This window comes from Zeugodacus cucurbitae, chromosome 2 (genome assembly GCF_028554725.1).
Source record: "Zeugodacus cucurbitae isolate PBARC_wt_2022May chromosome 2, idZeuCucr1.2, whole genome shotgun sequence".
NCBI classification, from domain to species: domain Eukaryota; kingdom Metazoa; phylum Arthropoda; class Insecta; order Diptera; family Tephritidae; genus Zeugodacus; species Zeugodacus cucurbitae.
In genome coordinates, this window is record NC_071667.1 from 71,185,798 (window position 1) to 71,200,211 (window position 14,414).

Below are 14,414 nucleotides of genomic sequence, written 5' to 3' on the forward strand. Positions count from 1 at the left end.
TCATGAATTTGGCAAATTTCAAACTTCAACTTTTATATTAAAAATTGAATATTTTTGGGTGGATATTTTTTTGTATATCTAAAGCACCCTGTATTGATATACTGTCAGGGAAATTGTCAGCTGTCATGCTAAATGTCAAATTCCATGGATTTTATTTTTATTAATTTTTATTAATTTTATTTAATAATTTTTAAATTATATGTTTCACTTTATTACGACGTCACTGTCGAAGTTCGAACCTTTTAGGGACAACTACAGTTGTCACTGACAAAACAAAAATTGTATTTCTTAACAACAAGTCCCGTGAGCTTCAGAAAACAGCATATTCCTTTTAATTTCATATTTATCAGGCAGATTCTGCAATCCCAGTGAAAGTGAAAATGAAGAAAATTTGGAATTTGAAAAGTAAAAGCGAAATTCAGTACACCAAATATACCAAATATCGGATTGAAAGTGAATTTGCTTGAATTTCACTCGGAAGTGAATTACAGAACCTGCCTGTATATACATATATGTACATTTTTTTCTAACTTCAACTTTTTTAAGTTCAAGTTAATTAAGGGCTTACGCCACCCTAAACATATGAAAATCGGATGGGTTTTTAAGAATTTTTTTTGACAAAACTATTTGAGGTAGTACTTGTTTACATTTATTACTAATTTAACCCATTCCCTCCCATTGTACTCGGTTAGGTACAGAAAAAATGGTACAGGAAACCCATTCGATCCCATTATACTCACTTGGTTAAACAAAAATATTTTTTTCTGGTACTCAAGCGAGTACCATGGGAGGAAATGGGTTAGGTTAATATATATCTTACGCTTTATAAAAAAACAATGTTTTTAATTAAAAATGGCAGAGATATAAGCATTGGCGTTGATTAACACTTCCGTAGCAATTCTTGATGGTGTACATGATTGTACTTCAAAAATTTACTTTATTTTTGGCGAAAAATTCCGTATAAAAAATTTAATGAAAATTTTTCAAATTATTCAATCGAAAAAATCCCACGTCACTTTGTGGAAAATCTATTTAGGAAGATGTATCAATTTTAATTTTTATTTAATGAATCGGTTGAATAGTTTTTGAGTTATCGTGTACACCGTCTCAAAAAATGTGATTTTGAGAAAAAACGCAAAAGAAGAAAAAAATTAACTATAGGCGCGCTGACTTCAAATCATCACAACTTTCGTAATTATGCTGACATTGTTTTCGGAGACTTCCCAAAATACTTGTTAGCATAAAGACTATGAAATTAAACCCCTTAACAGCGATAAAAAATAAGAAACAAGTGCTCTGCAGACATAAGTGCTTAGTTCGAAATGCTTGACCTTGATTTGTGGTTCCATCAAAAAAATCCATAAACTAAATAATTTGTTGTATATTTCCACAAAATTGTGCAATACCAAACTTATAAACAAATTCTATATATGTATACATTTTTTTTCCAGATCTAATAAACAAAAGTAATTCATAAAACCCAAGAACCTGCTGTGAATCTCATCAATTGTATATATCGAACAACTTACTTTTCAAGGTTTCAACTTGAGTAATTAATTTTGCCAACATTTTTTAACACAACCACAAAACCTTTGTTTATAAACCGAAAAGATATTTATGGTATTTATTAGCGAGGTAATTAAATGCACAATTTATTTAAATACAGATTTATTTTTGGCTTTTCACCCAAATTATAATGCAATTTTATTACTTCGTAATTTGGAATTATATTGCTAATGCTTGTTAATCCTTGTTGTATATATATATATATATATATTTGAACTCGCAGACTACAATATAAATTATAATTATTAATTAATACAATAAATCTGTCACAATTGGCAAGATATATATACGCAATTAAGTACTTAACATATGCTATGCATGCCCAGTAGGAAATATGCGTCATAATTTGGAACCCATGACACGAAAAAAATGGAGAATAAACTTTTTATACTGGATTTAGGAAAAAAATAATTTACTTTTAAAGTATGTTTTTATAGGAACAAATTCTTTTCTGAGATTTGAGTTACCATTTTTTTTAAGACGAGAAAGCTTCTAGACCTAACTACAGCTATGAGAGCATCAAAAGCTCAAAAGACTGTTAAGGGGTTAGGTGGGTTTCAGAGGCGAAAAACAAGGGTATTTTTACAATCTTTTTTTAATATAATATAATCATATATTTCATTTAAATAATTCTGAATATTTCAAGAGTCTTTTCTGAAATTTTTATTTAAAAATTCCGAAAATTCAGCCTTTGGCATCTTATCTCACATGACGTGACCAAAAGAAAAGGTCTTGCGATGGACATCATAACTCATGATTGGTTGTTCTAAATTCAATAAACCAAAGATATTTCGATAGTACATGGATAGACCTACTTAATGAACGAAGGGAAAAGAAAATATTGAAAGTTGAATTTTTGACAAAGTTTTAAGCAAAAAAACTCACTTTTTTGGTTAAATTTTAGGCATATATTGGCTCGAAAAAATAGTTAGAATAAAGATATAGAAAAATCCTTCGTTCATTAACTATATAATGTTATTCCGAAGATGTGTGCAAAATTTCAACAAAATCGTGTTCACGAACTTCAAAAATTGAGTTTTGGGATAAATGCCCCTAAAGTTTTATAACGTTTTTAGACAGGAGCTAATTGATCTATTAACCCTTTCATGCCAAATGTTGCCTATAGGCAACATTGTACTTATCGGCTTCTAACTCTCGTTATTTAAATATTTTTGACCAGCGGTTTTTTCAATTATGTAGACTTATGTGTTGTGCAAGCTTACAGTTACATTTTTTGTAATGAGCTGTGCACGTATTCATTCAGTAGGCCTTCTCCGCAGAGTGGAATTCTCAAAATCGGTTTCGCGAAAAAGTTATACTGAATTGTTTATACAAAAAGTGCTCAAAAACATAAAAAAAAATTGTTTTATTTAAAAAAAAAATGAACTATATAAATAAGTAAAGATAAGAGAGTTATTTTAAAAAAAAATTTTCACGAAAAAAGTGTTTAGTTTTTTTATAATAATCTAATTTGTGCCTATAAGCAACATCCTGTAACTAATGAACCAGGATACATAGGACTTTGAAATTTTTATCACTTCATATTTGAGTTAAGACTAATATATATCTGTCCTAAAAAAAATGTTAGCCCCGCCCATTTTAATTCTGACATGAAAGGGTTAACTGGCCTCTGCTCGAGTAAAACGCTTATTGAGATCGATTTACCATACCAAATAAATTCTATTTTTATTTTGAATTGAACTTTGGGACTAAGACGCACGATATACGTTCTTTGTCTGCGATGAATTTTTTGATAAAAAAGCTACGGCAGATGTCGCTGTTAAAAATATTAATCAGCTGATGAAACTTCTTATGAAAAGCAAAAACAATTGTCTAACAGCTGATCTGTTATCGAGTAGTCGGCAGTATAAAAGGCAAAAAAGGGTTTCTCAATAAAAATTTTAATTGATCAATTAATTTGGCTAAAAAACACTATTACAATCGTACTGACGTGGCCTGATGACGGAACTTCCAAAGAGTATATCTTTTAAAATATTACTAGGAGTGATTTGATATTTTTGGATAATATTTTGAACATATTACACTATTTAATATGACAATACAATTTTTTTCAAATTTTGAAATTTTAAAAGCCCAACCCCTTAAAAGTCGAACAATTTTGAAGTTAACTATTATCTTCTGAGAAAGTTTTCGATAAGCCTTTGACCTACAAATCATACTTTAGAAAAATATTATCGATATTTGCTTTTAAGCTATTGAGAAAAAAATTAAGAAAAAAATTTTGTTTTTTTTTTTAATTTTAATAATCACTATCAAATCTCATACTATAAGATACTTCTTCTCATTACAAAGTCAAATATTAATAGAATATTTCTCAAAGCTTTCACATTTGGAATTATGTTATTTAAGATTCCCCCAGGGCTGCCGTACACCTAAATTTAATTGCAATAAGTAATTATTTTGACCTCCATTCGCAACTACAAGTTTTATAGAGTCTACAAAGAATTGTATATACACATGGGTCTCTATGTATTATATATATAACTACTACTGAACTTCTACGTACGAATGTCAACGGCCAAATTTGCAAGACTGTATAAAATTAAGTAAATAAAAATGAAAAAGTGTGATAGCGCGTCCATACGAGTATAAACATAGTTTCATATACATACATCTATATCTATATATATTTATATATACATATGTACATTATTTTTTAGTCGGTATAACAGAATTTGGTTTTGCTGCCTTATTGTGTGGAAGTAGAATTTATTGCGAGCTTAAAGCGTAATGGCGAGCAGAGACAAACAATTCATTTTGCTTGCGCTGCGAATTTCGATATCAATAAAATAATAAATAAAATACAATTATATGCTTGCATATCATAACAAAATCAGCTCACGAACATTGTATACAACGCCACCAGAAAGCAAAAAAATTATGTTGTGTCTACATTGTAGCATAAGTACTTAAATTCACTAGTATAATATGCAATTATTATAATATATATATATATAAAATTATAAAAAATTATAAAAATATCAACAATAGTAAAAATCGATTATTTTCATCGATATGAAAAAAAGATAATTTCGGGTAATATTAAAAAAAAATAAAAAAAATTCACAAGACTTTTAAGTTTATTTATATTTACATTTCATAAATCGTACGTATTCATGGCTGCAATGGAAAAACTCAAGTACTTAAACTGTAGGAATGCAAAAATTCATAAATTTTTTGTTGTTTTTGTAAAGAATACTTCTTCACAGTGGCCTCGTTCCAAAATAATACTTGTCTACAGAGGCCAACGATCCACAAGTGAATGCAACATTTGCGCCCATAACTGTTGATATATGACGCCAACATTCATATATACATACATATCTACTTATAGATAACAAGTATCTTTATATATGGCCGTAGATTTATCGACAACCTCGTGAAACATACATAAATATAAAGCAAGATCATTGTACGAACAATCGCGCGCGCCACAGATGAAAGCAATGTGCGGCCATATTCAACTTTAAGCTCAGTAATGACCGATTGTACGATGGATGCATTACGGCAACTGTTAAAACTTTAAAGCGATTCATCGCTTAGAAACAGATGGCATTCATTAACATGTGATAATTATCTACGATCTTCTGTGTTCAGTAATTATTGTGTTTGTCAAGTAACGATTGTTTTGGTGTACCGAGTACTACGGTATGGTTACATTTAGAGTTCTGGTATCATATGAAAAGGTAGAATACATTTTTAGAAAATAAAAATTGGTATTCTGATTAACTCAAATTGTTTTAAAAACCCAAGTCCTAAAATCTTTTTCACCCACCGGAGGCAAATATTATGATTTATTACACATAATTGAATTCTCTCGAAGAAAAATTTTCCAAAATATATTATTTTTCAGTGTTGATTTTTTATTAAGAAAACTATTTAAGTACTTATTCGACTTTAAGTATTGAGCATTTATATCAAGTCTGAGTATCGATATCATAATATTTTATAGGTAGAATATTAAATATCAAAGAGCTCGTACTATTTCGATTACCTTCATGATATCCGCGTTCCTTGATTTTGAAACCATTATATATGGATAGTCTCCATATACCAATAAAATATTTGGAATCGAAAAATAATTTAAGTGCCAGTTCTTATAATGTGTAAAGACGACTGGAATGGATATTTTAAATATTTCAGAGTCTAAAATTAAGATATATGATTTTGTAGTGAAGAAGTTGTAAATATTTCCGTACATCGCAAAACTGTTAAATATAGCTTCAGAACCTTGCTGGACTCCGACCCATAGACTACATTAAGATTAGGATCAGATGATATTGCAAAACAAACATTTGAAATCACAATGAAATTCATCGCAAGAAAAAATATCACTCAAAATTGGATAAATCGAGAAGTTGAAAAAAAGAAATTACAAAATGTATACCCTCTATAACATAACTGCATACAACAGCAAAAACACATAAAATATTAGGTCTACAACTTTGCTTCCGCCCTTTTTTTTGTAAATTTAAGGCTTTTTTCACTTAGGACAGCCTCACCGTACGTATCCGAAAACATTCGATGAGCCTCAGCCGCACTTTTTTTAGTATCTTGGAATTAAAAAAGAAAAGCAAAATTTCCCGCAAATGTCGAGAGTTCGGCTCAAAAAATGACATTTTCAGTTGAAAATAAGTTTGGGATGCAAACTGATCTCTACAAATATTTTGTTGGGGTAATGTTGACACAAATTTCCAAGATCGATATAAAAAAATCGATTTAATCGACCAGTGCTTGATCCTAGAGAGATCTATTGGAAAACCGCAGAAGCGAAGTTGTAGACCTAATACAAAAATTCGATCAGATCTACATCAAGTAAGCAACATTTTGTTACGCAGTGTAGCCAATCTCTCGCACAGCGCTCTTCCAAAATAACGCATACTTATGAGTGTATGTTCTCCCGCAGATATTTTAGTGAGATTGCAAGATTCGTATTGAGATAATGTGTGTACCGCATAAGAAGTAAAGTCAATAAATGCTCACGCTCGCATGTGTCACACTGCGTCTGAGCATAAGTAAATATTTGACTTTTCTGCGGAGCAAGACAACTTGACTATATAGATATATGCCCGTGCACATACACACCCACCCGAAGCAGACACTATGTCAGATAAAAAGCTACATTTCTGCACGACTGCTGTTTGAGGAATTAGTAAAAAGAAAACGCTCGTGTTCTACGCGTTTCTACCCACCTTTACCGTCGCTATACTGATGCACCGCCAATCGAAGTCGGATGCTGTGTCTCAAGTAGTTCTCGGAAAAGCCACTGAAAATTTTCGCTAACACGAGTATTTTATATATATTTTTAACTCGCGTCACAAGCACACAAAGCGTTTACAATTGTATTTCTCTACTTCCGAGGTTTCCTCGGCTACGTTATTGCACTTTGCTTTCAGTACGCCAATGAGCCGCAACGAGCTCGGCATTCAACGCGTAAAGTCAGCAATATTCTGCAGCGTAGTGCTGATTGACGGTTTTCTTTTTTTTACCGTTTGACCTTTTATCTTATGGCCAGTTACCGCGCCCTCTAGAAGCACGCAGGCACACACAAACTCATACACAATTAACTGTAACTTTTCGATAGTTTTTTTTTGTTTTTGGGTATTTAGCTTGCGCGCTTTCGTTTAGCGTTGTTAACGCTTCGTCTTGCCTTTTCGCACTGTTCACAACGCTCACGGATCGGATCATTACACGCGAATTCTTTCTCACATTTTTATGCTTTGCATAGATAATGTGGCTGTTTTGGTTGAATATCTGTATTCTCTCAGTTATTTGCACGTCGTATGATCGGTCAACAGATGAGCGCCACAACCTGTTTGCGAAGATCGCGTCGCTTTTATGTGGTGTAGTAGTTAACGGGTTGCCATGCTTTTAAGCTGTTTTGAGCATTAACTTGAGGTCGCACAACATGTTGATTGCTATTCAAAATTAATTGTTATTAATTTGTTAAAATACCATTAACAGATATAAGAAGAGTCTGTCAGTCAAAAAATAGACGGTTCTAACTTTTTGAATATTTTAATTTAGTAATTTTCACTTATTACGACTCATACCTGCTAAAAATCAAATATTCGTTTCGATTGTATTGATTATACATAAAGTCAATCAGCACATGACGTCTTTACAAGAAAGAGACAATACTGAAATGCCAACTGATATTCCAATGATCAATCTTACCTGAGAAAACTGAAAAAGATAAAAAAGTACCTCTTAACGATTTCTCACGTTTTCTCTTCCCGTATATGATGTATGTTCTACATTCCTAGAACATAAAGGGGAGAAACATACTAGTAAAAGGAGCCCGGCATTAAACCAATTTCTCTATCTGTTCGTTAATTGCACGTTTCCTCTCTTTATTGATATAATATGCATTTTATAGCCTCCAGTAGTAAGTAATGAATTTCATCGCAAGCTATCCCACCTAAGCCATCAATAACATATTCTGCTCTACTTCCCTAACTGAAGAGCTTTCCCTAATCAACTTAGTTGAAGCCAAGGTGTCTACTTCTTTTAATTCCCATCAAAACTATATGAGAGAGTATCCACATAAAAGTTTAATTTTTTTTAACAAAATCTGAAGCCTTGGATTCTGCGTTGAAGCAACTCATCTAATTTTGTAACTAATGCCGATTAACTAAGCACATAAATAAGAAGCTTGATTTGACACATGCTGCAGTTCCAAGTATCGCTGCCTGAAAAACAGGTTAAGGCAGTAGTCTTCTTTACAGGCTTCAAAAAATCGATTTCTCTTCTCGAAATCTCTTCCAAAACTATCCAAGAATATGTCTTTAAAATTCCAGAGGCCAATTCGACATATTTTCGAGGCTAGAGCAGTTTTAGTGACCGAGCGTTTTATATTTATATTTTTTGGGACCGAAACCTTTAAAGCGCGTTTTCTCGAGTTTTAATTTTCACAAGTGTTAGAAAACGGTGCCGGCGATAGCAAAAATAATATGTATATGTCCGATCGAAAAAAACCAAAGTGATCTAGCTTCAGTATTAAATTATCTTCTATTTGAACTAAAAAAGTTGGACAAAAGTATTATTTAAACTACTTGTTTTGCAACTTAAAGTCAATTTTTTTCTTAAAAAAGTGATTTTTTTTTTCCAAACTTCCAAAAAATTTGGAATTTTATAACTTCTTCGGTATTTTTTTACTTCATAAAGAAAATAATCTTATAAAAATTAAAAAAAAAAAATTTGGTTCGACTGTTTCAGATCACCGGCACCGATTTATAAGTGCAGACTCCAGGCGCTCCAGAAAAATACTTACAACTTTGAAAAAATTTCAATATTTTTTAATAATAAATATTGTTTTTTAAGCCTTAAATATAGTGCACTATCGTCTTAAAATTCCGTTTACCGCAATCAGTTCCTTCCCTTAAAAAAAACGCTTTTTTCGGCTTCTAAAGCAGACTACTGCCTTAATACATTAAGCATAATTCCAGTATTAACAATTTATCGGATAACATCGGTATATATACCATAAAAAGGAAAGAAATGAGGCCACGGTTTTCAAGTAAACCTTCAATTATATATACACTCGCATCTACATTTATAACGACTTCAAATTATTTTGATAACAAGTATACATTTCTAATCAACCGCAAATTCCTAAGTCAGCTCATACGTATTTGGGAAAGCCCAGTTTTAAAATAACTGATAACAAATGTTAAACTGAAGTCTAAAAGTGTGTTGCTTAATATTAAACGAAATGCGCTGTAGTTAGATTGCTTATTTATTCAAATTAATTTTTTGCTTTTAGAGATTTAGCTACATTATATGTATGTATGTTTATTAATGCATGTATCGTAAATGAACATTTTAAACGCTCTAAAGACTTTGTACGTCTCTGATGAGTCAATACTCCAAAAAAACGTGCATTGTCGCATGCTGTTTAACATCTGTCTTTAAGGGATATTATGAGTCAACAAGATGTGGGCTTGGATGTTAAAAAGCAAGTCCAAATAAAACAAACTCCTACATTAATCTTGTAGACGAGCAAAGTTCGAATTATGTAAGGTTTCAAGTAAGTCATTTTAAATGATAACAAATGTGCGAATGTTGAAATTGAGTCAACGCATAAAATTAATATAATAAATAAGTATTTACTTTTATAAAATTTATATAAAATGTATAAATAAAAAAAAAATAAATAAAAAAAAAATATATATAAAAATAAATATTTATTTATAACATATTTTAATGGTGATAACGTGGTTCAAAATATTATTTTTGTTTTTGATTCGCTCATCTATAGTAGTTTTGTTTAATATATATTGGATATCGGTTATTTTTAACACATAAAACTAATCGAGCTAAATATCTGGATATATGAGTATACATACATATATGAAAATGATCAAGATGATGAGAATTGTCTGTCCGTCCAGTAGAAAAATAAAAAAATGGAAATTTTGAAGAAATTTTGGCACACTTCTTTCTTAGCGCTCTGGAGATCAATATTGTAAATGGTGTTTTTAGGCAAGCAGTTTTCAAGACAAAATAAAACGCATTTAATTTAATGTTATTGTTTAGAATTTAGCTTTTTTATAAAAATAGTCAAGAAGCTAGCATAAGATCATAATAAATAAACGCGAAGCCATAGGATGATATACATAAATATATACATATGTACATATCTACAACTTTGCTTCCGCCGTTTTCCAATAGATCTCTCTAGGATCAAGCACTGGTCGATTAAATCGATTTTTTATATCGATCTTGGACATTTGTGTCAACATTAACACAACAAAATATTTGTAGAGATCTGTTTGCATCCCAAACTTATTCTCAACTGAAAATGTCACTCTTTGAGCCGAATTCTCGACATTTGCGGGAAATTTTTCTTTTCTCTTCTCTTTCTTTTTTTATTCCAAGTGCTGCTGAGGCTCATCGACATTTGTAACCGTTTTTATACAAAACAAAAACTTAAATTTACAAAACAAAACGGCCGAAACAAAGTTGTAGACCTAATATAAAGATAAGACTTTGCCATTATGTGTTCGTGATTTCGGGCAAATGACAGCCGCGACTGCCTCGAATAAATTTCAATGGAGCGGTCCAATTTTCAACCACTATTTGTAGCAATTGGGTTCGTTTGTCAATAATCGACCACCGTTGTTTCGGAATGAGTCTGTACCTTATAAAGGAAACCAAGCCAAACTGATTATAAATCAAGTAACTCCTGTGCAACTCCGAAAAAGGTATTGCCTCATTAAAAACCACACATTTAAAAAAGAAACCGTTATAGGAGAAATATCGATATAGTGCTACTATTACGAAACGTAATTGATTGAAAAAAATGTTAAGGTTACGTCACAAAGGTTCCTTATTTACCACTGACATCGTTATGTACAGTTCGAAAATTGTTGAAATCGAACCACAACCACGCCCATAATATAAATGCCATCAGGAACAACTCTCATTAAAAACTTTTTGAAATTGTACTCTTGTCGCCAGATATGAAGGGCTCCGAACCTTCACTTCTTATTGCATATCGATTAAGATGCTGTCCATAGTCCCCATATACTTAATTTAATAATTTTCGTTATACTGTTAGACTATACGAGATATGTATGTAGGTTATTATGTGAAATATTTTACTATATTATACACATACCTAATATAATAATTCTTCTGTTTAATTGAATTCCATTCGCACTATGATCGAATAACGAATATTGAGCTCATATCAAACATGTTTTGCAAAAAAAAAATATGAATTATTATGTAATATTGTGTTTTTATAATTACGCAGTTTAAAATAAAAATATATTTTCAGCATTGTTCATTAGTTTGAGATAGGCAAAAAAATTAGAACATTTGGCATGTGCTCGTTGTTTAGCTGATATCAAAAATTCATAAATTATTTAATATAAATACAAACACTTAATTACTAAATATAGAACTATTCGAATGGGAAATTTCCCATGATAAATTCTTGTGTATTCGCGTAAAAACATTTTTAAACAATCGCAATTATTAGAAAAAAAAACATAATAATCTATAAACATATGTACAAAAGCGTGCCGTTGATTGGTTTAGAATGGCGATGCGAGTAAACAAACATACATAAAAAAAATCAATGTTCATTAACATAGTACTTAACATAGCAGTAACAGCTGTAGAGACAGCCAATGTTAATGATATTCTCCGGTTAATACTTATGTAGTTATATACACACATTCATACATTTGTATACAAGCGTTCTGAGCGCCATCTATATCTGATTATCAACAAAGAGAGCGAACATTAATAGTTACGCTCACTCTCTCTGCAACTTATTAATGAGTGCATATATAAACAGTATTAATTGCTATATATTAGCTGAGTGTGTTAAAGCGCTGTAATAGTTGCGGGGTATTTTGTTGGGGCCTCAGGTTCGAAACCCAACAGAGTCACTGTCGTGAACATTTAGTATTCTAAAAATTCTAAAAATGAAATTTTCTAAATATATAATACATTCGTATGCGATTTATATTGGCATAATGTACCAACTGTTGTTGAAATCCAACCATGGCTGGTTCATTTCCACATAGATCGTAGATAAAAATTTAGAGTCGTTCTCTCTGTTGCTACATTTAGTTCATAAGTGATAGTGTTATGAGAATTTCTCAACAGTTTTTTTTTTAATTTAAAAATTTAATTTTTAATAAAAATATTTGATTTTAGTAAAAAAAAAAAATAATTTAAAGTTTATTATTAAAAAATCGCATTTCCTTCTTTTATTTTCAGCAACCACAAATTTTGTGGGGAAATTTACGCAAAGTGTACGTCGTATTGTGCAAGATGTCAAGGACGAGGGAGCGCCAAGTAAGAGAGAACACTCCAAAAATATTTTCAAAATATTCAAAAAATAATTTTTATTTAAATTCACAACTGCTTGCAGGTGGCATGACGCGCGATGAGGTCATCGATACCAATGAACGTTTAAGAGCGCTACGCTTGCGATTGGAAGAGTCCTATGAGACAGCTAAGAAAGCGCTTATAAACCTCATGAACAAATATGGCGATTCGAAGAGTCAACGTAATGTGTTCCAGCGCTATCCAATGCTAAAACTTATGATAAAAGTGAGTATGCTACTATCTGAAATACAGAGATTCTACCAAATAAAGTCGTGGGAAAAATTAATATTTGTAATAAAAAATATTTTCCATCTCCAGGATGTTATACGCTTAGAGACACAGTATTGGACGTTGATTGACATACCCAGGCAGGAGAAACAAGAAACCGTACCCTCTTACGTGATGCGTGCTTGTGCGATTATGGAGAAGACACAGAAATCCGGTGAAGGTGTGAAGACTTCAGCCAAACTGGCCGAGGAGGCAATGGAAAAGCGGGAACGTATGGAGCGTTTGGAGGGTGAGTCAGCCGTTTTTTAGTTTACATAAGGTACTTTTTGTTTTTGGAATAAAAACCGTCTTGTTTACAGTTATGACTACGGCACAAATCGAACACGAGAATACACAACTCATAAATGATTTATATCGACTGCTAAAAAAATACTTGGGACTGCGGCATTTGATCAGAGTGCTCAAGGTGAGTGGAAGAGATAAATATTTATTTGAAGGTGTGAAATTACAAAAAGAAAAAACTCGGAAAAATTACAGAGTGGTATAAAAAGTAATTTTGTGTAATACAATTTTAATTGATTATCACTTTGATTCTATAAATATTTACAGTAGCCAGTCTATATTGTTTTACATCAGAAAATTTACATTGAATTCATGTTGTTGGAGCCGATATGCGAAAAGATGTAAATAAAACTTAAATAACTTTATGTTGTAAAGTAAGGCCATGGCATAAATGTGGAATGTTTATTGAGTATACATCCACTTGATTGTTTAGTGGTCATTTTCGAAAAGAACTCTTCATTTGCACTAAATAAAAAATATAAAAGAGTTTGCACTAAATTTAACTTACTTTAATCTATAGCCTCGTTATTATATAACATACCAAGTTTTGGTTAAAGAGGGTCTAATAATATTGGTTGACATATATCACCCTTCCGGCTTTTTGTCTTTTGAATTTCGCGGCTATGTATAAAGCGCTACAAAGCTCGTATCAGGCAATAATATACATCTTTGAAAGGTCTTGACATAACCTACAAAACGACGCTATGTATTAGTTAGGAAATTGTGTTCAACAGTTATAGACTTGTAAACATGGAGTTCACTAACGCCGAAATTCGACCTATTTTAAAGTTTTCCTTCGTTAAAGGCAAATCCGCTAGAGAAACGTTCCGTGAGATTAATGGTGCTTTGGGGGATGATACTCTATCACTTCGAACTGCGGAGGAATGGTTTCGACGACTCAAAGGACAAGTCGGGATTGAGGGCCAGGAAGGTTTTGCTGTGTGTTTGGTCGGATTGGAAGGGAATCATCCACTATGAGCTGCTCCCATATGGGCAGACGCTTAATTCTACCAAGTACTACGAACAACTGGACCGCTTGAAGCAGGCGATCGCCCAGAAGTGTCCAGAATTGGCCAACAGGAAGGGTGTAGTGTTCCACCAGGACAACGCCAGACCACACACTTCGTTGATGACTCATCAGAAGGTACGGGAGCTCGGATGGAAGGTTTTATCGCATCTACCATATAACCCGGACATAGCGTCAAGTGATTACCACCCGTTCATGTCCATGGCGAACGCCCTTGGTGGTGTAAAGTTGAACTCAAAAGAGGTTTGTGGAAAGTGGCTGTCCGAGTTCTTCGCAAATAAGGAAGTGGACTTCTATAAGGGGGGTATTATGAAGATGTCGTCTAGATGGAAACAGATAATCGAACGAAACGCATAATTGAAATAAATCCGCGGCCAAAAGC

General features: G+C 32.1%; 2 protein-coding genes across 3 annotated transcripts in view; one reads left to right on the plus strand and one right to left on the minus strand.

Moving 5' to 3' along the window:
* Positions 1-7,255, minus strand: part of LOC105209187 (uncharacterized) — a 45,593-nt gene extending 38,338 nt beyond the window's left edge. The window contains exon 1 of one of the 2 annotated variants that reach the window (XM_054228995.1): positions 6,786-7,255. The gene's annotated coding sequence lies outside the window, so the exon portion shown is untranslated. Of the gene's footprint in view, positions 1-6,779 lie in introns of both variants that reach the window. The other variant, XM_029038294.2, reaches the window with a different exon arrangement.
* LOC105209188 (uncharacterized) overlaps positions 1-14,414 on the plus strand; it is a 62,343-nt gene that overhangs the window by 43,012 nt on the left and 4,917 nt on the right. The window contains exons 2-5 of the mRNA XM_011179470.3: positions 12,325-12,402; positions 12,479-12,660; positions 12,754-12,952; positions 13,023-13,129. Coding sequence (XP_011177772.1) covers positions 12,325-12,402; positions 12,479-12,660; positions 12,754-12,952; positions 13,023-13,129 — 566 coding nt within the window. The remainder of the gene's footprint in view (positions 1-12,324; positions 12,403-12,478; positions 12,661-12,753; positions 12,953-13,022; positions 13,130-14,414) is intronic.